The 24,534-nt window shown below is 37.7% G+C and overlaps 2 protein-coding genes across 3 annotated transcripts in view; both read left to right on the top strand.

Moving 5' to 3' along the window:
- DIXDC1 (DIX domain containing 1) overlaps positions 1-12,811 on the top strand; it is a gene marked incomplete at its 3' end in the record, with an annotated part of 79,020 nt that extends 66,209 nt beyond the window's left edge. For both annotated transcript variants that reach the window (XM_081279646.1, XM_081279647.1), the window contains 3 exons: positions 3,994-4,099; positions 5,220-5,328; positions 6,694-12,811. In XM_081279646.1, the coding sequence (XP_081135772.1) occupies positions 3,994-4,099; positions 5,220-5,328; positions 6,694-6,774 (296 nt within the window). The remainder of the gene's footprint in view (positions 1-3,993; positions 4,100-5,219; positions 5,329-6,693) is intronic.
- A 135-nt stretch (positions 12,812-12,946) lies between these two features.
- Positions 12,947-24,534, top strand: part of DLAT (dihydrolipoamide S-acetyltransferase) — a 37,939-nt gene continuing 26,351 nt past the window's right edge. Inside the window, exons 1-7 of the mRNA XM_081279644.1 lie at positions 12,947-13,310; positions 13,748-13,849; positions 14,395-14,519; positions 14,797-14,959; positions 19,667-19,793; positions 21,826-22,013; positions 23,004-23,157. Of these exons, the coding sequence (XP_081135770.1) occupies positions 13,038-13,310; positions 13,748-13,849; positions 14,395-14,519; positions 14,797-14,959; positions 19,667-19,793; positions 21,826-22,013; positions 23,004-23,157 (1,132 nt within the window). The 5' untranslated portion in view covers positions 12,947-13,037. The remainder of the gene's footprint in view (positions 13,311-13,747; positions 13,850-14,394; positions 14,520-14,796; positions 14,960-19,666; positions 19,794-21,825; positions 22,014-23,003; positions 23,158-24,534) is intronic.

The raw sequence follows: 24,534 nt of genomic DNA, 5'->3' as shown, positions 1-24,534 counted from the left end.
CTCAGAACCTCAAGAAGGATGAATAATGACAACAAGGGCTGGGGTTGTGGCTCAGTGGTAGAGTGCTCGCCTAGCACCCTTGAGGCACTGAGTTCAATCCTCAGCACGACATAAAAAAATTTAAAAAATACATTGTATCCACTTAAAACTAAAAAATAAATATTAAAAAAATAATAACAAACATTCAAGTTACTGAAAATCAAACATAAAAGAGAGAATCTTGAATGTTGAACGCAAAGAAAAGACCACCGACTCCAACTGAAATCAAATTAAAGCAAACTTGTGATTTCCACCTGCTGGGCAGGGATGAGCTATACTATTGTCATTTGAAAATTGGGGCTGTGGCTGTAGCTCAGTGGTAGAGCGCGTGCTTGGTATATTTAAGACTCTGAGATCAATCCTAAACACCAAAACAAACTAAATCAAACAAACAAAAACAAACTGTGACTAATTAAAAATGTACATTGTAAGTCTATGAGTAACCATTAATTTTTTAAAATTAAATAGTTTATAGTAGCGATAAAAAAGAAATTATATATTCAATCCAGTATCAAAAATAAGAGAATGTGAAATATCTCATTGTTAAAAATATTGCTTTTATATTGAACTGATATATTTATCAAAATTGAAAATCTAAAACACACTGGTATTTGAAGATAATATGAGAAAAAAGGTAAATTTCTCAGTCTGAGGCAAGAGGATCACAAGTTCAAGGCCCTAAACAATTTAGCAAGACCCTGTTTCAAAATGTAAAAAAGGCTTAGTGGTTAAGTTCAGTCTCTAGTACAAAATAACCAACCAACCAACCAAACAACAACAACAAAAAAAAAACCCAGAAAACAGAAAAACAAAACAAAAAAAGGAGGCAAGGAGAAAAGGAAGATAAAAGAAAAATGGAACAAAAAACATGAAACAAATATATTACAAGTAAGAAAAAGGTAATTTTTTAAAAATCAGTTTTTATCATATAGCTCTTTATTTTTATGTGGTGTTGAAGATCGAAATGATTGCAATACATCATGCACAAATTGATAGAAAGGAGAAGTAAATAAATCCACAATTACAATTGGAGACTTTAATATTCCTTTTGCAATAATCAATAGAATTAGTAGACAGGGCTGGGCGCAGTGGTGCACGCCTGTAATCCCAGTGGCTCCTCGGGAGGCTGAGGCAGGAGGGTCATGGGTTCCAAGCCAGCCTCAGTGAAAACAAGGTGCTAAGCAACTCAGTAAGACCCTGTCTCTAAATAAAATACAAATAGGGCTGGGAATGTGGCTCAGTGGCCAAGTGCTCCTAAGTTCAATCCCTGGTTACCCCCACACCCTGCCCCCCCAAAAAGGCCTTTTCTCCAGTATGATTGCATGAAGGGTTAGAGCTTCAACATAGGAATCTGGGGTTGAGGACATGGCAACTTTAGCTTGCATATGTATTTTATTATATGGTACCTGTTTCTTCCTCCACTAGATTTTGAGATCCTTAAGTATGGGGAATTTTGCTAATTTATTTGTTCATCTCTAATACTTCATACACAATAAACACTCAATAAACATTTTAAATGAATAATTAGATGGAGTCATTCACTTCTGTGCTCATATCATAGATAATGATATCACTATGCATCTGTCTTCCCAAGCTATAAATCTTTTTTAAAATTTTAGTTGTAAGTGGACACAATTCCTTTATTTTATCTATTTTATTTTTATATGGTGCTGAGGATTGAACCCAGTGCCTCACACATGCTAGGCAAGTGCCATACCACTGAGCTACAACCTGAGCCCCAGACTATAAATCTTAAGGCTTTTTTTTTTTTTAACTTTTTCCTTTAATATTCTATGTTCAATGTATAGTTACTATCAAGACTTTTACCTTCTAAAGGTTTTTCAAATCCATTCCTTCTCTGGCTCCAGGGGTACATCTTACCCTTCCTCATTTTACAATTTGTTTCAGTTGTTTCTTAAAGGGGCTTCTGTCTTCAAGTGTTTACCCATCCAACTCATACTTTGTTGCTAGATTAATCTTTCCAAAGTGCAGTCTAATGTATCACTTCCTTTTAGTATCTTCTCATAGCTTTAAGATTTACATCATTTTGTTGTTGTTGTTGTTTTCTGGTACTAGGTATTGAAACCAGAGGCACTTTACCACTGAACTACATCCCCAGCTCTTTTTATTTTGAGACAGTCTCACTAAGTTGCTTAGGGCCTAGCTTGGTTGCTGAAGCTGACCTCAAATTTGTGATCCTTCTGCCTCAGCCTTCGGAGTCACTGGGATTGTAGGTGTGTGCCATTCCATTCAGCAGGACCTACATCTTTTTTTTTTAAGTATTTATTTTTTAGTTATAGGAAGACACAATATTTTATTTTTATGTGGTGCTGAGAATCAAACCCAATGCCTCACGCATGCTAGGTGAGCGTTCTACCTCTGAGCTCCAGCCCCAGCCCAGGACCTACATCTTAAATCTTAGCCCGTCAGAATCCTTGTGACTGGCTCTGTCTATGCACTACTTCTTGATGCATTTCTTAAATACATGTTCCCATTTCATATCTTTTGCATGTGCATTACCCTCTTTCTGGAGTGCCTTTGCAACATGTCAATCTTATGATTTTTTTTTTCTTTTGGTGCTGGGGATTTAACCTGGGACCTCATGAATGCTAGGCAAGTGCACTACCATTGAGCTATACCCCCAGTTTTTTATTTTTATTTTGAGACAAGATCTTATCAAGTTGTGCAGGCTGACTTCGAACTTGCAATACTCTTGCTCCAATCCCTCAAATAGCTGAAATTTCAGGCATGTGCCATGATGCATGTTGTAGTTGATTTTTATATTCTCAAAATCTAATGTGTAGAAGGTACTCAATTAATGTTTAGTGAATGAATGAATCAGTTATATGATTTTATACCAGAAGTAAATATATATTCACAACTGCCATGTTCCAGGTGCTGGAAAATCATAGCACGTATGTTATGATAATGGGTAGTTTTTGAAGAAAAACTCCCTCATACTCTTATTTTAAACCCCTTCCCAGAATTGTTGCTGTTGTTTTGATGGGTGTCAGCATCTTAAGGAAGAAGTTGTGTGTACATGAAATTGCAGTATAGATTTTAATAAAAGTTTAATTATTGGCTTTTTGGTCCTTATGACAAAAGTTTCTGATTGGTCTTTTCTCCTAATCTCAATTATAAGTACAATTATAAGTACTCATTAATTAATTGGACTTTTTAAAAAATATTTATTTTTTAGGTGTAGATGGTCACAACACAATGCCTTTATTTTTATGTGGTGCTGAGAATCGAACCCGGGTCCCGCCCTTGCTAGGGGAGTGCTCTACCGCTGAGCCACAATCCCAGCCCTAATTGTACTTTTTCTGAAGTACCTTTTTAAAGGATAGAGACAAGTTTGGAACCTGAGTTAAAGTCCGCAGGACCAACACATACAGATTATAGTTAAGAGTTAAAGTAGATCTTGTACTTTTAAAACAAGAATCACAGATCCCTTGGAATCTGAGTTTCTAAGCTGACTTTGCCTCTGTGGTTCTTGTTCCTGCTGTGTGTGTGTGTGTGTGTGTGTGTGTGTGTGTGTGTGTTACGAATCACATGAGTATTCTCTACTACTAACTGACTGTAGCAGAATTTGCAGGTCCTGCTGTGTATGTCTACACTGATTCAGCTGAACTCTTGCTGGGCTTCTCTGTCTGCTTTTGATCTTCAGCAGCAGTGCCTGTCAGATCAGTTGCAGTTCCCCTGCTATAAACACCTGGAATGGTTGAGAAATGATGGTCCTTGTGATAATGTTCATGCCTGAAGCACCTCTTTTCCTCATGGTTCTAGTGGTGATTTCCTTTGGATCTTGTCCTATGGACATGGCATTTTGCAAGACTGTGAGAGCTTTGCTGTGACCTCATGCAGCCTCATTCTCCTGAGACATTTTGCGTAACTAAGTGAGGGGTGTTATGGAACAAATTGAATGTCCTAACCACAGAGTCTCTTTGATTGCAGAATTGCCTCACTCACAGAGTTCTCCAGCTGTGAGCAGCACCTGTACAAAAGTGCTCTATTTCACTGACCGGTCACTTACACCCTTCATGGTCAATATACCAAAGAGGTGAGATGCTAGATCATCTTTTTCTTTTTCTTTTTGTAAAATAAATAAAAGGAAGGGCAGAACCATTGGTTTCTGCCCAAATGGACAGTTGAAAGGTGTTTAAAAAGCCGCACGTCTATGAAGAAGAGCCCAGGAGATTCAAGTTCCGACTTTGTCACTAACCAGTGGCATTATAAAGGACAAATCATGATCTACTCCTAGATACAGGAGTAATAACAGTACTTCCAATCCTGGTAATAATGCAAGTATGTTCCAGGTTTGGAAACATGTTTTTTAAGTGTTCAAAATTGGTCTGCTGAAAGACAGGGACTGTGTCTGGCTTTTACTCACTGATCTTTGTTACTATTTAATGAGTGCAACTAATCCACATTGAGAATTTATGTTGAAAGCTTTCCAAAAACTCAAGTTAATATACTTCCTCCTATGATAATATAGATTTTAAAAATCTGGAGCCAAGTACTGAGAAGTTATGGAATTTTTCCTTCCCAGAGAATCTACTTATCTGGTCCGGGTTGAAAGACAGCTTTCTAAAGCTAGACAGATAAAGATAATGATACCTGATTTAATTCTACCAGCCTAGGGTACTGGAATATTGTAGCAAAGAAGGAAATCAAGAGAGCTTAAGCATATTTATAGTTATTTCACAAATTTGATTTCAGAGACCTTATGTCTTATTTCCAAAGAAAAACAGAAAAGTGATCTGGCTACTGCTGAAGCAGTAAATCTACTTTAAATTCTCAGCTCACTGGATTTTTTTTAAATTTTTTTTTTAAGAGAGAGAGTTTTTTATATATATATATATTTTTTAGTTTTTGGCGGACACAACATCTTTGTCTGTATGTGGTGCTGAGGATTGAACCCGGGCTGCACGCATGCCAGGCGAGCGCGCTACCGCTTGAGCCACATCCCCAGCCCTCACTGGATTTTTAATGCTATTTTCATGTCCTAGTGGTGACTGGTTTCCTAACCTCTGCTATTTTAGAGTTATCTTGGTTTCCAGGGGCAGTGACCTAATAAGGTCATGCTGTTTCTGCCTGTTGACTTTGGCATGGGCCTGGTTTAAAGCTAATACCTTATCTTTCCAACCCATTATTTTGTTGATACTCCCCTTTTGTTGCAGGTTGGGAGAAGTGACTTTGAAGGATTTTAAAGCAGCTATTGATCGGGAAGGGAATCATCGGTATCACTTCAAAGCATTGGATCCTGAGTTTGGCACTGTCAAAGAGGAGGTACAGAATCCATGGGGAATCTGGGTAGTATTACTGGTCATACTAGAACTCCACAACCTCCTGTACTGGACTAGTACTCATGAGTACCTAAATTCCCTAATCTGGTCAGAGGAACTTTCTGGCACCTTTGGTCTAATAAAGTCATAGAATGGCCAAGATGATAGCTTCTTCAGTTCTAGAACTTGATCATCTTGACTGAGACTTTGGATAGTATTTTTATTTTGAAAAGGAAAAGGTTTTATTTTGTTAAGGAAAATAAAAACCTCAAGACAATAAAATAAAGACCTTTTCTAGCTGTAGCTGCATCTTAGAATTTTTTCCTACATCGAACAAAATAAATAAACAGGCACAAAGACTCAGAACTATATATTATGTGGTGGTGGTTTCTCCTAGTGAGAACAAAGAACTTCTGTATAGCCATCTATGCTGATTTCCAACTTCTTGAGTATTTTTTTTTATCCTGTGCCTCTCTTTATAATCCATTTGCCAAACATAGCCATTTTGGGGGAAGAGAATTCTGGGTTCTGCTGTATTATTTATTGCAAATACCTTTACTGTGGTTACAGAATGAAAAAGTTGGAAAACCTAATATTTTGCAAAGGTTCCTCACTGAAATAAATGTTTTAATACCCTGTTTTATTAATTTTGTTAGTGGCTTAGGAAATGAATTGAATAAATGAATGAAAAGAACTGTGTCTCAGAGTTGGTCTTTTTTCCAACCCTTTCTTCACAATGTCCAATACCAAAATTTTTCCCTTTCTCATTTTAAAAATGTGTCTACTGCTGCTTTGTCCTAAGAAGCCCAAGGTAGTCTGTGATTCACAATTCATTAATTCTTATATATCTCTGAACAAAGCAGCAATAGGGATTTTTTAAAAGCCATTTCATAAATGTGGAACTAAGGCAAAACAAACAAACAAACAAATAAAATACCAGTTGCAACATCAGGGACAAAACCAAAGAGAAATAAACACTCAAGCTTCCTTTTACATTTTTTTTTTCTTTTGCAGTACTAGGGATTGAACCCCTAGGTGCTCTACCACTGAGGTACATCCCCAGCCTGTTTTTATTTATTTATTTTATTGGTACTAGGGATTGAATCCAGAGGCACTTTACCACTGAGCTACATTTCCAGTCTTTTTTATTTTTTGAGACAGAATCTCACAAAGTTGCTGAGGCTGGCCTCAAATTTTCAGCCCTCCTGCCTCAGCCTCCCAAGTCATTGAGATTAATGTTCTACAATTCCCAGTGTTGCTTCTATACTCTATCCCTAATGTTTGCATTCTTTTATCAGCAGCAGTTGTTTAGTGAAACTACCTACCATACTCTGTATTTTTTTTCACTGTGGCTTTTTTGTTTACCTAGGTTTTTCATGATGATGATGCCATCCCTGGATGGGAAGGGAAAATTGTAGCCTGGGTGGAAGAAGACCATGGAGAGAATTAATGCTGAGTATTGGAACCTGGTCACTCCTGGCTGCTTCACTCAGGAAAGGGGACTTAAACCAGAGTACATTAAGAAGTTTCTAATTTGTGCTGCCAAAACAGAAGCTTCTCCAAGTATGATGGTTATCTGCTAGACCTGTTTCTGTGCCTAGCATGTCTGGTACTTAAAATCCCTGTCCATATGTGGACCATGGGTTCATCTGGAGTTCCTTGTCCATGGGAAGTGTTTTGTTCACTCTGAGGATAACAAACCGAAGGCCTTAACCAATGGGGATGGATGATCCCGCTCCTGTAGGGGCATGGCTGCTATTATCTGGAACCTAGAAATTGGATGCATTACTCCTGTGTGTTACAGTATTAATTTAATTGGCCTCAATGGTTGCAGCAATCAGAGTCCCAGCATTGTACTCACAGACAAGGCAAAGGTACCAACTTTTCTGCTTCTTTGCAGATACCACAAACCAAGAATAACTCGTGAGGTGGTACCAAAGATGAAAGCCCACTCTTCAATAATTGTTTGAACTGAACATGGATGGTGCTGAATTTTTGATTGGATGGAAAAAGGGCTGCCCCATATTGTGCTATTCTATTCTAAAACCATAATTAAGACCTTGGGCTGCCTCTTCTGGTCTTATCTGATTCTGCATCTTGTCGTTCAGCCCACATAGGGCATATTTCATGTACTGCTAGTTTTCTCTGGGGACTCTTAAACTTTAGAGCCATTTATTTTTCTTCCAACAGATGAACTTTGTTTTTGAAAAGAATAAGGAGTGAAAGGCTCCTTAAAAATCCAGGCGGGTATGGAAAGGTGCTGCTACCCATATCTTCTTGACTTTGTCTCATGACTTTCTTTAACTCATAACATCTTCTTTGCAGTTAAGAGGAGACAGACCATTAATTTCAGTGTTTCTTTGTGATTTATGCGTATTGAACATGAATTACTGGTCTGCCCCTCATTTCAAGGTTGGAGTTATTTTCTACTATACATTTAGTCTAGGCTGATCCTCTAGGGTATAATAGAAACCATGGGGCATGGAGCATGAGTTGTAAATGGGAAAGTTGATTCAGGGTGAAGAAACCTAGAATCATTTCGCATGTGCAACACTGTCAAGTGTAGAAGCTACAAGTGTTCAATTTTCAGAGTTTATTTAACAACCTGAATTTTCTCATTCATCCACCAGTACCATCAACCACTCAGCCATTATTCATATATATATATATATATACATATACATATATATATGTATATTAAATACACACACACACACACACACACACACACACACAAACTTCCAAAAGCAGTCTGGACCACCAATATACACTGCCAAATAGAAGAGTAGGACAGATCTCAGTTCTGGGTTCTTGACCTGTCTGTGTCCAATTCATCTCCCCTTTTCAGCCACTTGAACAGACTACTCTTGGAACTCTTGAAATAACATCTTGTTTTATATATATGTGTCTTTTAAAAATAGTTCATGTTTGGAGAATTCTTTTGTACTCATTTGCTTTTTGTCTGAGAACCATGTCTATTTTTATAACTCAAGTGTGAGTTCTATATACTCTCACATTCTGTATACTGTGTCGCATTTTCTAGAGAACCCAGTAGCTTTTATACAGTCTCTTCTTACACCTCTGTGGTTTCAGAACAAACTTTATTTTATTACAATTACACTAATGGCCACTAATTCCTGTCCGATTCTACTTGCTATTTTAGTTATGGAGGTAGTTCTATGTAATCCAGTGTATTAGTCTTCTAGCAGATAGAGTTCAAAAGGCATCAGGTGTCTTTGAGTAAGTTTACCTGGTCTTCTATTAAAGAATGATTTTTTTTCGTCAGAAATAACTGGGAAAGTTTGGGAAAGCCAGCCATAGCAGTAATAATTCATTATGAAAGCAAACAGAAGAAAACAGTATATTTTCAGGTTTTTTTCCTCCTCCCCCAAGAAGTCTGGAAAAAGTTCTTATGTCACCAGTTTCTCTGTTGCATGAATTTTAGTGTTTTGCTCTATGACAGCATGAGGGTTATCAGGCCAAAAGTTTGTTACTGTATTTACAGTAAATTTATCTTGAATGTCTGTCTCTTAAATCAGTTTTTGTTTTCTTTCAGTGAATAGTCTTACCATTATGTGGATTTTTAACTTTTCAGGAAAATTAAATCAGAAAAATTTCAGTCCTCTACTTTTGTGTTTTATCTCTTTTTTGAAAAGGAGCTACATGGCCTTCATCCCTCCATAAAGAGTGTAATTTGAATTCAGGGGAGAACACAAAAGATAACTTCCCAACTTTTAGCTCATGTACCATGGATAATGACTAAGCATCCTACTGGAGGACATCACTTTCATAACTGTGTGAATTGTTGTGGTAACTATTCTGGTTTCTAAAGTGAGAGGAGCTTCTGAGCAGGTATAGGCATTGATTCATTGTATTTCAATAGACTTCTATTTGGCGGCATTCTAGGGTCCTTGTGACTTATGTATAGTGTTGTCCTCTAGTGCTACTGGGATAGACCATCCCGCTACTGCTAAAGTTCTCTTTCCGTGAGAAAAAGTAAAGAACTAGAATGTTTATAGAGTTCATAATTTCTAAACCATGTTTGGTTAAAAACAAAACTAGTTGAGAGCTCAGTTCTTTAAAAAAAAGTCATTTAAAAACTGAAGACTGGTTCTCGGTTCATTCCCTAAATTAGCTGGGATTAGAACACTTCACAATTTGTACCTAAAGAATTTGGTTTTAATACACTTGGTAATGGTAATCCTACTTATGAACTTTTCAGCTCTTTTTGACTGAGATGGTTGTAAGGGAAAATATCTTTATGTTCTACATCCAATCTAACAAATACTTAAAAGCATTTGTTCATAATTAAAATTATTTTCATTTTTTTCCATTAAATAAGTATTATGATTGCACACTCCTTCAATTGTCTGAATTTATGTAAGAGGTATAGCTTGCTTAAAATGCATATATATGTAAAATTATATTTTCTTAGAAACGTGGACGTTTGCAACCATTGCTTTCAAAGAGATTATTATTGTGTATTCTCCATTTTACAGTGTTTTCATGAAAACTATGTTATACCAGCAGCTTCTGATTATTAATAACCAGTTTTAACTGCCTGTACCAGATTTGTGAATTAAAACACACACACAGAGAGAATAAAATGGAGTTTGCAAACAAAATCCCATCAATCATTTTCATTTATTGACTGAGATTAATCATAAAGCCATTACATTTAGTGAAGGCAGATTTCCTCAAGTGTTCTCCCTGGTAGCATGTTTACTCATTATCTGGAGAGTAGAGATGAAGATTACTTTATTGCTACAGATAGTTTACTACTGGTATTTCTAATTAAGCACAAAATAGATTATTATGATCAGAGGATTATGTAATTTTGCTCTTCTTTTGAAATTATATGTAAATACACAAATACATTTATTTATTTATTTAGGGTGGTACTGAGAATCAAATTAAGGGCCTCACATATGCTGGGCAAGTGCTTTACTACTAAGCAACATCCTCAGCCCATAAATGTAAAAATAAAAGCCTAAGAGACAAAAGAAGTCTCTAATTTGCAAATACAAACACTAAGGAAAGATTCAGAGATTTCTTTTTCTTTTTTAGTGCTGAGAAATGAACCCAGAACACTATATGCTATTCCACTAAACTACACCCCTGCAGCCAAAAATGTGTATTTACTTATCATTTTCAGATGAAGTCTCACTGTCTTACCTGGGCTAGTTTCCACCTCTTGGTGGGCTCAAGTGTGAATCTTGTGAATGGCAGACTACAGGTCAGCACTAGAACTAGAATTTTCAAATCAATCTGAAAGCTTCAAAATTTAAGTAGGCTCTATTTAGCACTGCAGTTTAAATGTGTGATAAATCTGAACCTTTAGCCTTGAGTGTTTTTGTTTGGCTTTTTTGGGGGGGAGGAGGGTAACTTATGATTGAACCCAGGTGTGCTTAACCATGAGCCATATCTTCAGCCCTTTTTATTTTTTAAAATAAAAGGTAGGGTCTCAGTAAGTTGCTTAGGGCCTCACTAAATTGCTGAGCTGGCCTCAAACTTGCAATCCTGCTTCAGCCTTTGAGTTACAGGGATTAGAGGCATGGGCCACCCCACCATGCCTGGCCTGAGTACATACTTTTAACTATTAATTGGCTATCCCATCATTATGTTACTGTTAAATATGTTCAAAACAATTCAAAATATTTCAGTACCAACTAACATCTCTTTCCATCTACCTACTTTGTATCAGTGATATTTCCATTCTATTTAGGACTTTTTGAGTCTTTTAGTTTTCAATTTTCTTTATCCAATCTGTTTAGGCAACTCCAGGCTTGTTCTTTTAGGACTTGAAAACAAAATTCCATTAACCAAATTCCTAATTCTAGGATCAACTTGCCACCCCTGGACTATTTAAGCTGTGCTCTCTTACAATTTAGCTACACGGAAATCAAAGTACATTCAAAATGCAAACTATTGTTGAAAAATGCAAAACAAGGTTTATGCAAGCCTACTCAAGTGAACAGTAAAACTGCAGATCACCTAATAACTTTATAAAAAATGCTTAGATACAACCTTTAAAATGCAGTGGAAGTAGCAAGATATTTTAGTCAATTAAAAATAGTTTCAGCATTTTTATAACCACTTATTAAGTTACAGTATAAGCCATTTCATTAATTAATCTTCCATTGCTTCTTCCAATTGTTACTCATACGTAAAAATTTTACAAAATTACTACTCAATTTTAATTATTTCAAACATGCATTTTCATTTAATCTGGAAATTTTATTTCTCAGTTATGTCTACATAAAATTGTTGGGCAGTTGTGCCTGCTTAAACATTCCCAATTTAGGTACGAAATAGTCTCATGAGGCTTTGTTATTATTCCAAATTAATTATCAGGGAAGTTGAATGCTTTCAGACTTTGATTTCCCCCCAATTTCTTCTTGTGTTCTTGGTGTTCCGACTGACCATATGTACAATGGGGACTTCCTCCCAATGTCATCTTCGGCTTAGAAATGAGCTGTTTTCTAATTATGAAATAACTGTACAATAGAGGTGTACCTAACAAATTGTGTACATAAGTCTTCGTTCATTAATTAAAAAATGCATTTAGCACCCACTATTTACCAGGTACTATATATACTATAACTCTGAAGATGGCGAAGAACAGTACAAAGATTCCTGCCCCCACTGGCATAGTTTGGTTTTGACATGAAATACACTCATGAGCCACATAACGGGGTTTGGTTAATGATCTACCAAATATACGATGGTGAGCCCTTAAGATTATATCGCCTAGTGACATTGTAGCCACCTTTGTTTAAATGCACTCTATGATGTTCACACAACCACAAAATAGACTATCAATAAATTTCTCATGATTGCACCTTAAAGCAAGGCTTTTGGGCTATTTAAAGGAATTCTGTGGTGATTAGGAGGTAACACAAATCTGTTTTACAAACTTGTTAAAATCTTCATACAGGAAGTAGGTTTAATCCTACTAGAGTACATTTGACTGTGGGAATGTGCCTTCCGCCTGGCTGGAAAACCTGGTACTGCCGTGTCCGGAGGGGCTACAAACCTGAAATTAAATCTTTGTAACCTAGTACAGCCCGCACAGGGCGAGGCCCCAAGCCGGGTCACTTTGGGCCTTGCAGAAACCAAGGGCACATCTCCCGAACCCTTGGACAGCCCCGCAGGCGGTTCCTGGCACCTTTTTCTCGCGAAGCGACACTCCAAGCCGCTGCCCGCTGATCTAAGGCTCCCATCGATCGCCCGGCCACTCTGCGGGCGCGTACCCAGCTCCATGTCAAAACAAGGCCACCCCCCTCCCCCCAGCATCTCCCACAACGCCGCTATTAGCCAGGCTCTCTCCGCCTTGTTAGGCCCCGACCCCACAACGACTGTGCTCCTTTCTATCTTCTGGGATGCCTCTCTTAGAACTCCGTCACCTTCCTCCCTTCTCCCATTCTTTGGCCTCCCAAACTGGGCGCCTGCGGCAGCTTCGCTGAAACACGCCTATTCGGGTGGGTCCTAAGTAGCAGCCTCACCGGCCTAGAGCCTCCCAGACCAGGTCCCGGCAGAGGAAGAGCGTTGGTGGGGCGCACTGGACTGCGGAGGGGCGGCGTGAATTCTCCGAACCGGTTTTACGACAACGTGCGGCTGCGCAGAGTGGCTGACGGCAAAGCCGCGTTGCTCTAGGAGAGGTCACTCCGGAGACCGTATAGGTTTTGGGGCGTGGGGGGAATCAGTGGCATTATGTGGCGCGTCTGTGCGCGACGGGCCCAGAATGCAGCCCCAAGGACGGGACTCGAAGCTCGATGGACGGCCTCCTGGGAGGGATCTGCAGCTCAGTGTGTGAGCCGGCGGTCTGGCCCCGCTCGTTGCAACAGCACAACCACAAGGTATGGCGGGGTCCGGGCATTGGGCGGCTGGAGCCCCAACTCTGGCGCCACTCCGCGGAACCGCTTACTGTTGCAACTTCTGGGCTCGTCTAGCCGCCGCAGTTATAGTCTCCCCCCGCATCAGAAGGTAAGCTCTCAACCTGGGACCCGGTTGCCCTTCAGGGCACTCTTCTTGGCCTTGGGAACCTCCAGAGGCCCCAGTGATCTTCCAACTCCTCCCCAGTATCTGTCATCGCGCCTTGTCCAATACCTAGCTTTGCTGCAGCTCTTGAACGCCCTTCTTAAGGTCTGTTCCATTCAAAGGAGAGTTCCAAGCCTGGGGCTGTGTGTTAAACATCTGCTGAGGTTAGGGCTTTGTCAGACCCACTAGACTGTGGAGGAGGAAGCCTGCCACTGGAAATAATAAACTTCTGGTAGGCAAGAACTCCCTTTCTATCTCCAGGACCCAGTGTGTAATGGGACTCAGTAAACTTTTTGCATGAAACTGAATTGAGTGAAACCTTAAAGGAGGCTGAGAATTAAGCAGCTCTTGTTGATTTAATGCTTTTCCTTTTTCTCTTCCAGGTTCCGTTGCCTTCTCTTTCCCCCACAATGCAGGCAGGCACAATTGCCCGTTGGGAGAAAAAAGAAGGAGAAAAAATCAATGAGGGTGATCTAATTGCAGAAGTAAGTTTTAAAGTATGGAGATGAGTTCGAAGGGGCTGGATATGCTGAACAGCTTTGTAGCTTTATGGATGCATAATATACCCTTTGCTTAAGAAACAGATTTTTTTCCTCCCACAAGGTGATATTAGAATTGGTTAAATAAGTGGTCGGTCAGCAGCTGGCTAAACTGATCTTTTTTTTTTTTTTCTTTTTTGGTACCAGGATTGAACTCAGAGGCACTTAACCACTGAGCCACATCCCCAGCCTTTTAATGTATTTTATTTAGAGACAGAATTTCACTGAGTTGCTCAGGCCTTTGCTAAGTTATTGAGGCTGGCTTTGAACTCAAGATTCTCCTGCCTCAGCCTCCAGAGTTTCTGGGATTACAGGTGTGCACCACCGCCCTGGCCCAAACTGCTCTTTGTTTACTCAATGCATTTTAAAAGAATTCTTTCTTTCAAGTCCATGATAATGGCTTTATTGTCATATGACTGTTGAACTGTATAATTCTAGACATTTCTGGGTACTGGCAGTACAAATCTTAAGTTTCTGCTTTGTGTTAAAAGGTTGAAACTGATAAAGCCACTGTTGGATTTGAAAGCATGGAGGAGTGTTACATGGCAAAGATCCTTGTTGCTGAAGGTACTAGAGATGTTCCAGTTGGAGCCATTATTTGTATCACAGTTGGAAAGTAAGTAGAACCCTCACGATTTGTGAAAGTTCAGTGCTTTTCAGAATATTTTAACTAAGAATTGAGAAATAAGTAAAGGCTGTGTGTGTGTGTGTGTGTGTGTGTGTGTGTGTGGTGCTGGGGATGGAACCCAGGGCCTTGTGCATGTGAGGCAAGCACTCTACCAACTGAGCTGTATATATATTCCCAGCCCCTAGTAGAGACTTTTGAAGACTTCTGTGGGAGCTGAATTTACTTTATAACTCCTTTATATTTACACATTCTTTCTTTTCCTTAGACCTGAAGATATTGAGGCCTTTAAAAATTATACTTTGGATTCCTCAGCAGCTCCTACCCCACAAGCAGCCTCAGCACCAACTCCAGCTGCTGCTACTGCTGCTGCATCTCCACCCACGCCTTCTGCTCAGGCTCCTGGTAGTTCATATCCCACTCATATGCAGGTGAGGCTCAGCTGAGTATTTGCTCTAAACGATTTAATATCTATATATTTTTCATAGATGGCTATCACATACTGGAAACTGGCATTAAATATGGTTAGGTTTTGTCATTTGTGAGTATATGGAGATTTAACCATGAAAATTGATAACCTTTGATCTTAGTTGCTATTTCCAGGTATGTAACTTAGACAATTCTTTTAACCTTTCTCCACTCAGCCTTGGTGTATTACACAGTATAATGCTTGGCAATTCTTACTCAAGAACATTATGTTCCACAATTATACATTGTCGGTGGAACTGTGGACTAGTACTCTAGAAAGCAGTGTGGAGATTCCTCTAAAACTAGGGATGGAACCACCATATGACCCAGATATCCCATTCCAGAGTATTTTCCCAAAAGACCTAAAATTGGCAAACTACAGCGACATAGCCACATCAGTGTTTATAGCATCAGTGTTTATTCACAATAACTAAATTATGGAATCAAACCAGAAGCCTATCGATAGATGAATGGATTAAGAAATTGTGATATATGCCTGGGGTTGTAGCTCAGTGGCAGAGCACTTGCCTGGCACATGTGAAACAATGGGTTTGATCCTTAGCACCATATAAAAGTAAACAAATAAAATGAAGGCATGCTGTCTATCTACAACTACAAAATTTTTTTTAATTGTGATATACACACACACACACACACACACACACGCACAATCATTCAACTCAATCAATAAAAAGAATGTAATTATGGCATTTGCCAGTAAATGGGTGGAAATGGAGATTATCATTCTGAGTGAAATTAGTCAAACTTAGGAACTCAAAGGTTGAATGTTTTTTTCTCATATGTGGAAGCTAGAGTAAAATAAAGGAAAGGGGGAGGGAAGAATAAAATTACATAAGGAACCAATCAAATGCAAGTTAATAGATGATTAAAAGGAAGTCTAGTGGACTAGCAGAGGAAAAGGGGAGCAGGGTGGGGAGGACAGGAAGGAAATCGGGGGCTCATGAATTGAAATAGATTTCCATGCATGAGTGTGTTTGTTGGGATAAACCCAGCTACTATGTATAACCATAAAGCCCTAAGGGGTGGGGGGGACACAAAAAGAGCTGAGTGTCTAGGTGCATGCTTGTAATCCCAATGGCTCAGGAAGCTGAGGCAGGAGGATCTCAAGTTCAAAGCCAGCCTCAGCGACAGCGAGGCACTAAGCAACTTAGTGAGACCCTGTCTCTAAATAAAATAAAAAATAGGGCTGGGGATGTGGTTCAGTGGTTGAATTCCCCTGAGTTCAATCCTTGGTACTCCCCCCTGCCAAAAACCCATAAAACATTATGTTCCAGATTTTGAAGGTGATTTTACTTATGTTTACTCCCTGTACAAATGGAGTGCCATCTGTTGAAAGTCCTCAGTTGGTGTTGTTATTGTCAGGGTGTCCAGTTGGGTTCCAGGTCCTTGGTGTCCCGAACAAAGAATTGAGCAAGACACACAAGTAACAGGTGAAATATAGATTTATTGAAGGTGAAGATGGAAGTAGCACTCTGTAAGGTAGAGCAGAGTGAGCCTAGTAAGAGAGAGCTTCAAGGCCGCAGTGTCTGGAAATTAGTGTTTTATTTAAAAGTCTAAGAAGACAGCAGATGAACTGTGAGGCATTTTCTTCCCTATATGGACCTGATGGAAGATCTTACTGGTCACCTTATGAGACCTGGTTAGAATATTTTCAATTTTCTCCGTTAGTTATTTTAGAAAACCTAATTAGAATACTGCTCAGTTTACTCCATTGGTCATTTTAAAATACTGAACCCATGGCAGGAGTTGGCATGGTAATGTCAACAGAGACATAACTCACCTCCCTGTGTTGTCCTCCAGCGCATCCTTCTTTTATACCCTGCCTCTGCCACCTTGGTGTCCCTAAGAGTGTTTTCCTTTGACATGTGTTGGTCTACTTTTGCTGAATAGGTGAAGTACTTCTGTAGTATTCATAAATGACAATAAAGAGTAAGTGTGCAGTAAACACATAGAATAGCACTGCAACAAAACTGAAAGCTATAAATGCAGTCACTGTTGATTGTACTAAGTCACTTTCTAAGAAATTAAATCAGTTTATATTAGAGTAGTCCTGTGTATGTTTATATATTTTTAATGTTGAAATTGGATAAAAAACTAGTTATCCTTTTTCTAAAGGATTAATATCTGAACTTGCTTTAACTTATTTTTTCTTGAAAATTTTGTTTAAGAATCATTTTCTTCATTGGAAGTAATGTTCCACTTCAAGGACTATTAGTAACAATCACTTATGATGAAATTTTACCTGGTTTTACAATTCACACAGTTATATCATCCTGTTCAACAGATTCTATCTCATTACATAAGACCTCATTTCTATCCATTTTATGTCTTCGGCTTTGTATGTAAATGTATAAGTGTTGGGTTGTGCCTTAATTATTGAGATTATCGGCTCTAGTCTTTGGTTTTTTTGATTGAACCCAGGGGTGCTTAACCCCTGAGCCACATCTCCGGCTCTTTTTTATATTAGCGACAGGGTCTCAGTCCGAGGATGCCTCTGATCCTCCTGCTTCAACTTCCTGAGCCACTGGAATTACAGGCATGCACCACCAAGCCCAGCTCCAGTCATTTTTAAGAAACAGATGAAGATGGCAAATTTTGAACAAACAAAGCATTTTTAAAGAATTTTCAGTCTTGTTTTACTTTTTCCCCCCTTCTGGAGACATCTTTGATTGAAATTACTTCCCCCTCAACATCAGACTATTCAGTACTGCTAATTAGATACAAAAGCCTAAGAAGACAGCAGATGAAGTCCATTATAACTAATGGACTGAATAACCATCCACATTCAGTGTGCACGTAAACTATAAAAATAAGAAACCAATTTTTAATTAATTAATTTTTACAGAAGGTCCACTGAAGGTGCAAAGATCCAAGACCATTTTTATTTTGATGAAATGCATATTATCTAAATTTTTCTTTGCTTGCTTGTATTTTGGTGTCAAATCTAAGAATCCTTTGCCAAATCTGAAGATATTCCGCTGTGTGCTCTTATATGATTTTTGGGAGATTGACTATATACCAACTCAAATGGCAAAGGGGCTACAGATATAGCTTGGTGGTAAAGCATGTGTTTAGCATGCACAAGGCCCTGGGTTCATTCTACAGCAACACGTTAAAAACAAATAAAATATATATAAGGAGTAATATACACATAAAGAGAACTCTAACCCATAATTTGCAACAGCCAGTCCAGGAAGCCAAACAATATCCTCTGCAGTGTTTTTCCCCAAAGTGACCAGAGATGGTTAATAACTGCCAGGTTCTTTTTTTTTTTTTAATATATTTTTTTTAGTTGTAGTTGGATACAATATTGTTAATTAATTAATTAATTATTTTATGTGGTGCTGAGAATGGAACCCAAGACCTCACCTGTGCTAGGCAAGCTCTCTATTGCTGAGCCACAACCCCAGCCCCCTGCCAGGTTCTTTAATTTTTGTGCCTCCTTCCAACTCAAGACCAACCAGAGGTATTTTTAATTTTTAATTCAGATGTTTCCATTTTGTTGGTGTGGAAAGGACTATTATAAGAACAGTTTTTGAGGAACTGGGAGTGTAGCTCAGCAGTAGAGCACTGTTTAGCATTCATGAAGCCCTTGTTTAATCCCTAGCACCCTCCCACAAAGAAAAACCCCAAATAAAATTTAAAAAAACCTACAGTTTTAAAAAATTTTTAGTTTAAAGAATTAATTTAAATGGACATAAATTCTTTGAATTTATAATTATAATGTTTTGAAACATGTATACATTGTGAATGGTGAAATTGAATCAATGTACATTTTTATTAACTATAGTCTCCAAAGAATAGTTCTTACTGGTTTTGTAAATCTTATGTCTAGGAAGTTTGGGACAAATGTGGTTTTCTTTGGGTGAAAAGATGTATGGAGCACAGTAAAATTTTAGCAGAGGAGTTCGGACCAGATCAATTTGTAAAAAAAACAAAAACAAAAACAAAAAACTTCCATCTTTTTTTGTGTGTGTGGTGCAGAAGAGCCTTATAAATACTGTGCAAATACTCTATCACTGACTGCATCTCCAGTCCTTTTTATCTTTTATTTTGAGACAGGATCTCACTAAGTTGCCCAGGCTGGCCTGGAACTTGTGATCCTCTTATTCAGTCTCCTGAGTGGCTGTGATTTCAGGCTTGCACCACCATACCTGGCAAAAAAATTTATCTTTTTTATTTATTTATTTATTTTTTAGTTGTAAGTGGACACAATACGTTTATTTTTATGTGGTGCTGAAGATAGGACCCAGAACCTCACGCATGCTAGGCAAGTGCTCTACCTCTGAGCCACAATCTTAGCCCCTCCAAAATTCTATCTTAATCTAAATGTTATAGAAAGATGAAAAGATGCTCTATGATTAGATATTTATTGGGGAAATTGACTATCTGGAAAAAAATTCTTCCCATCTACCTGTTACTTTGAACTTTGGATGGTGTGTCTGCGTATGGCTGATACCCTGTAACACTTGAGATGATCTGAAGGAGTATTTAACTGGTGGAAAGCTCTTGAGGCACTGAGCTTTCAATGTGATGACTGTTTGGACTCTCAAAGTCACTATCACTCCCTGAAACTATATAAGGTTGCCTGAGTGCTTTGTGTCCAATGCTTCTTAATATTAAGCAGTATTATGTATTTACTTCTACAGGTACTTCTTCCTGCCCTTTCTCCTACAATGACAATGGGTACAGTTCAGAGATGGGAAAAAAAAGTGGGTGAGAAGCTAAGTGAAGGAGACTTATTGGCAGAAATAGAGACTGACAAGGCCACTATAGGTGAGATTTCTTCAGCTCTTAATGGTTGAGGCACTAAGTTTTCCAGTGAGCAAGAGGATTGTCATTCTTTCTTGTCACAAGTGAATGATGATGTGAAATTTTACAATTTTTAGGATTCATTTCCTGGGACAAGAGTTTTATAACAAAAATGTATATGGTCAAATTTGTCAGGTACATATCACATTCATTGAATCAAGAAGAATGTCAACTCAGATTATTCTTAGGCCAGAGTTTGCTTCTTAGCCTTATTTTTATGTTACTGAAAAGCTATATCATAACTGCCATTGTCTAAACTGGGCAAAAAAACAGAAGAGGAGAAAATCACTCCCAAGGCAGGAAAATATAAAAAAATTTAAGATGGCTTCAAGGGAAAGCTGAAAACCAGGGTTTAGATTGTTTTCATAGTTTGAAAATGACATGCATATTAATATGTTCCAATAGTACATTTCCATGTTTCCCCCTTTTTTGATTTGTTTTTATGCTCAGAAATAAAATGCATATAGATAATCTTATATTTGTGATAATATTTAGGATATTTGTAGGTATTATGAATTTCTTGCCCTTTTCTCCATAGTCGTCAATAAAGGGAGCCTGTCTGTTCTACAGAGATGTAGTAGAAGATCCTAGGCGTCTTCTGCAATAGTACTTGGCAGATTGTATTCTCTTAAACCCCATTGTTACTCACTGGCATCTTGGCAAAGGAGAATTAAAGAGTAGGACCCTACAATGCCCCATTTCCCTCCCCTACTCTACCAGAACAGTTCTTTTTCTTTTGTAAATTGTAGTTCTCCATAAATGGGTGTTTTTTGGGGGAAGATGGTTATTTATCTAGGAGTCAAAACTTATTTATCTTCTCCAGTGGCTTCTTTTAGTTTTACTTTTGCAACTCTAATTTTTGGTTTCTTATAAGAAAAGCAGTAGCTGAATAAAATATAAGTTGTCAACACTGTAGACATTCCAGTAATGTTGCATTTCTTCACATTGAAATATTTAGTATAACACTAAATATAACCTATTTGAAAAGCCCCAAGGAAACTTTTAGAATTGAACTTGAACATCACTGTTCATCTGGGATGTTTTTTAATTTGACGTCCATGTGGCTGTGATTTTTATCTGTACAGCTGACACTATCTTGAAGTCTTGTAAGTCTGCATGGGATTTGTCCTTGGAAATATTTTTAATAACTTTGAGAACTAATTATTTTCTCTAATCTCTGATAGTTTTATTTAGCAGATACAGTTGCTCCTCAGAATCCACAGGGAATTGGTTCCAGAATAAAAATCTGTACATGTTAAGCTCAGATGCATTATTTTTTTCAAATGATTTTAGTCCTGTGGATTTGGAGGGTCAGCTGTATTTGTACCAGGTATTGTTTCTAAGTTCTTAAGAAATATTCATTTAAATTCATTAAAATACCTGAAGTAGGTATAGTCATCCCTTGGTATCTAGAGGGGGGCGGGGAATTGCCCCCCCAATCTGCAGATAATTAAGTCTCTTACATAAAATGGCATAATATTTGCATAGAATTTATATGCATTCTCTCATATTTGCCATATATTTGTTTTTTGTTTTTTCTTTTTGATGTGCTGGGGATTGAACCTAGGGACTTGTGCATACTAGGCAAGACCTCTGCTACTGAGCTATTCCCTGACCCCTCCTATATACTTTAAGTCATTTCTAGGTTACTTCTAATACCTAATACAGTAAAAACTAAGTAAGTAGTTCTTACACTATATTGTTTAGGGAATAATGACAAGAGAAAAAAGTCTATGTACATCTTCAGTATAGATGCAATTATCATAGACTTAACTCAGGAACAGTATAAAATTTTGATCTATAAATGGTTAAATCCAATGATGACTGTAGTATAATTTTGCCCATTTTATAAAGAAACTGAGGTCCAGGTTAAATAGCTTATAAAAAGGCTATGTAACTAGTTAGAATGAAAAAAACCTGTACTTAAAACTCTACTGTGAGTTTGTATTAATAGTAGAGTCTTTTAATTACCATAATTTTTTTCTTTCTATTTAAGGTTTTGAAGTACAGGAAGAAGGTTATCTGGCAAAAATCCTGGTTCCTGAAGGCACAAGAGATGTCCCTCTGGGAACCCCACTTTGTATCATCGTAGAAAAAGAGTCAGATATAGCAGCATTTGCTGATTATAGGCCAACTGAAGTAACTGATTTAAAACCACAAGCACCACCACCTACCCCACCTCCGGTAGGTATGGCTCCAAAATCAAGGGAACATTTATCCTGTTAAAGAATAAATTAAAGGGATGTGATTAGATGATGTCCTAGGTTCCTTTGAGCTCCAAGATTATATGAATAGGGAAGGGGATAGTTGGTTAACATTTGTAGGGTTAGTTGGCACTGTGCCATGCTTTTAATGGTCAGTAGTTTGAGCTTTCTAGCTTTTTTCCCACTGCTGTCTTGAGTCCTGCTGAGAAAAATGTGGAGGTGACATAGTCACATTTACTATATGATGCCTGACATTTTTTATCCTTTTAGGTATTTACATTTTATAGTAGGTCAAGTATATATTTGTAATGCACTGGAAGCTTGACAAGCGTACTTGTTTTACATAGAATTTGGTATATTACCATATACAATGTATTCAGTATACATCTATAACATGAACTTGTGTGAACTCCAAGCATAGATAGATAACACAATGAAGCTTCTGCAGATGCTAGAATCATGTGAGTTCAGACAAGGTGCACATTACTGTAGGAGAAAATTTGATTTCTGAGTGTCCTTCATTCACAGGGAGCTAGAAAGTAGCAGTGTTAGTTTATTTTTTTAAGATACTTTTCAACTTGGAACATTCTAGCATAATTTTGTATTTTGAAATTTGATTAAATAAAGACAAAAGCTATGTTGGTGATGTACTTAATCAGTATAAAGAAATGGCAAGTGATTGAAGTGAAGAGAGGCTGTAAGGATATTATATACTGGTCAGCAGTATTAAATTCAATACCTCTCCATGTTTTCCTAAGATAACTTGACTTTGTTCTGTCTTTGTCATAAAGGATTGTTTTTGCTGTTCCTATTGTTACACTGTGTTGGTTAAGCAGAAAGAAAGATCTTTGGGGAAAAGGATGCATGTTATTTAATTAAAATACCTTTTAATTTATTCATAAATTATGCACTTAAATCTTTCAGACCAATCTTTGCGTGATGAAGTAATAATTTGAAACTTTTTTCAAAGGTGGCCCCTGTTCCTCCAACTCCTGCACCTTTAGCTCCTACACCCTCAGCCACCTTTCCAGCTGCTCCTGCTGGACCAAAGGGAAGGGTATTTGTTAGCCCTCTTGCAAAGAAGTTGGCAACAGAAAAAGGAATTGACCTTACACAAGTAAAAGGTAAGACTCTGTCTATGGCATGGAGTTGTAAAGTTAAAATATAGTTGAATTTCCTCTTTGAAACCAGTGTGTACAACTGTATATAATAATAGGATGATGAGGGAGGAAAATATCCCTTTATTGTCTCCACAGAGTAGGGAAACATTATTATGTTTTATTTAGTCTTCTTAGGATTTTCCTGAAGAATTTAGATACCTTTTAAAAATTGCCCTACCTTCATGGGAACTGCTTAATAGTTGGTGAAAACACACATTTTTGCTTAGCAAAGTTGGGTTTTAGGACCTGGTTTTGTAATAAGAAGATATTTTTATTAGTGCTAGGTTTACTGAATGTAACAAAACAAAACATGAAGTAGGGGTGATTTTAAATGACTTAAAATAATAAAATTCGTATAAAACTGAACTAAAGCTCCCTAAGGGCAAGGGAAAAAGCTTTATTCATCTTTTTTTCCCCAAAGTAAACATACAGCTTAGCCAGCTGTGGGGTGGTGCATGCCTGTAATCCCAGTGACTCAGGAGGCTAAGGCAAGGCTAGCCCCAGCAACTCAGCAAGACCGTAAGCAAGACCCTGTTTCAAAATAAAAAACAAAAATGGCTGGGGATGTAGCACAGTGATAAATCACTTGGGTTTGGAATCTTAGCTTTTTATTGTTTTCTATGTTTTCATCTTTAGGTGAATGACTATTTAGCTTATCTATGTCTTTAGATGAATTTAAGATAGTAATGTATATAGAGAATGATGAGAATTAAATGTGTTATAAAGGTGAAGTGCTTAGAAAAGTATCTAGCATGTAAGTACTCAATATGTATTTGTTGTCATTCATATTGTTACTATTACCTGGCACATAAATTCTTGTATTCTTGGATAAACTTAAGCTAGTTTAATATAAAGTGATTTAAATACTTACTTGGAAAAGGAGGGGAATTAGTATTCTTGGAACCTGGTTTGATGGCTAATGCTATATGTTGGTCATTTAATGTACCACATTTAATTTGAACAACAGTTTCTAAAGTAAGAATTAACCATTTTTGGGGTAAGAACAGAATCTTAAGGAGTATTCCTATTTGTTACATAATGAAGTTGCAATTTGAATCTGGATTTGTTATATCTCTAAAGTCTTGTTTTTTTCCCACCACCTTATGCTGCCATAATTACCAAGGAAAAATATGGCTGGTTCCCCAGTTGCCCAGCTATGGGCACTCAGTGCTGGTTATCATCTGCCTACAAACTACTATTTTATAGTTAAAAATCAAGCCAATCCCAAGATACAAGGATAGAAGGTTATAAATTGTTTGGACTTCACAGGATTCTTATAATATTGGCAGACTCTTTTTTTTTTTTTTGTCCATCTTATGCTATTTCACTTGTATGTTGCCA

Source organism: Spermophilus citellus, assembly GCF_964194105.1.
Source record: "Spermophilus citellus genome assembly, chromosome: 2".
In the NCBI taxonomy this organism is placed as follows: domain Eukaryota; kingdom Metazoa; phylum Chordata; class Mammalia; order Rodentia; family Sciuridae; genus Spermophilus; species Spermophilus citellus.
Note: the sequence above shows the minus strand (reverse complement) of the source record. Positions and strands in the feature narration are given on the sequence as shown.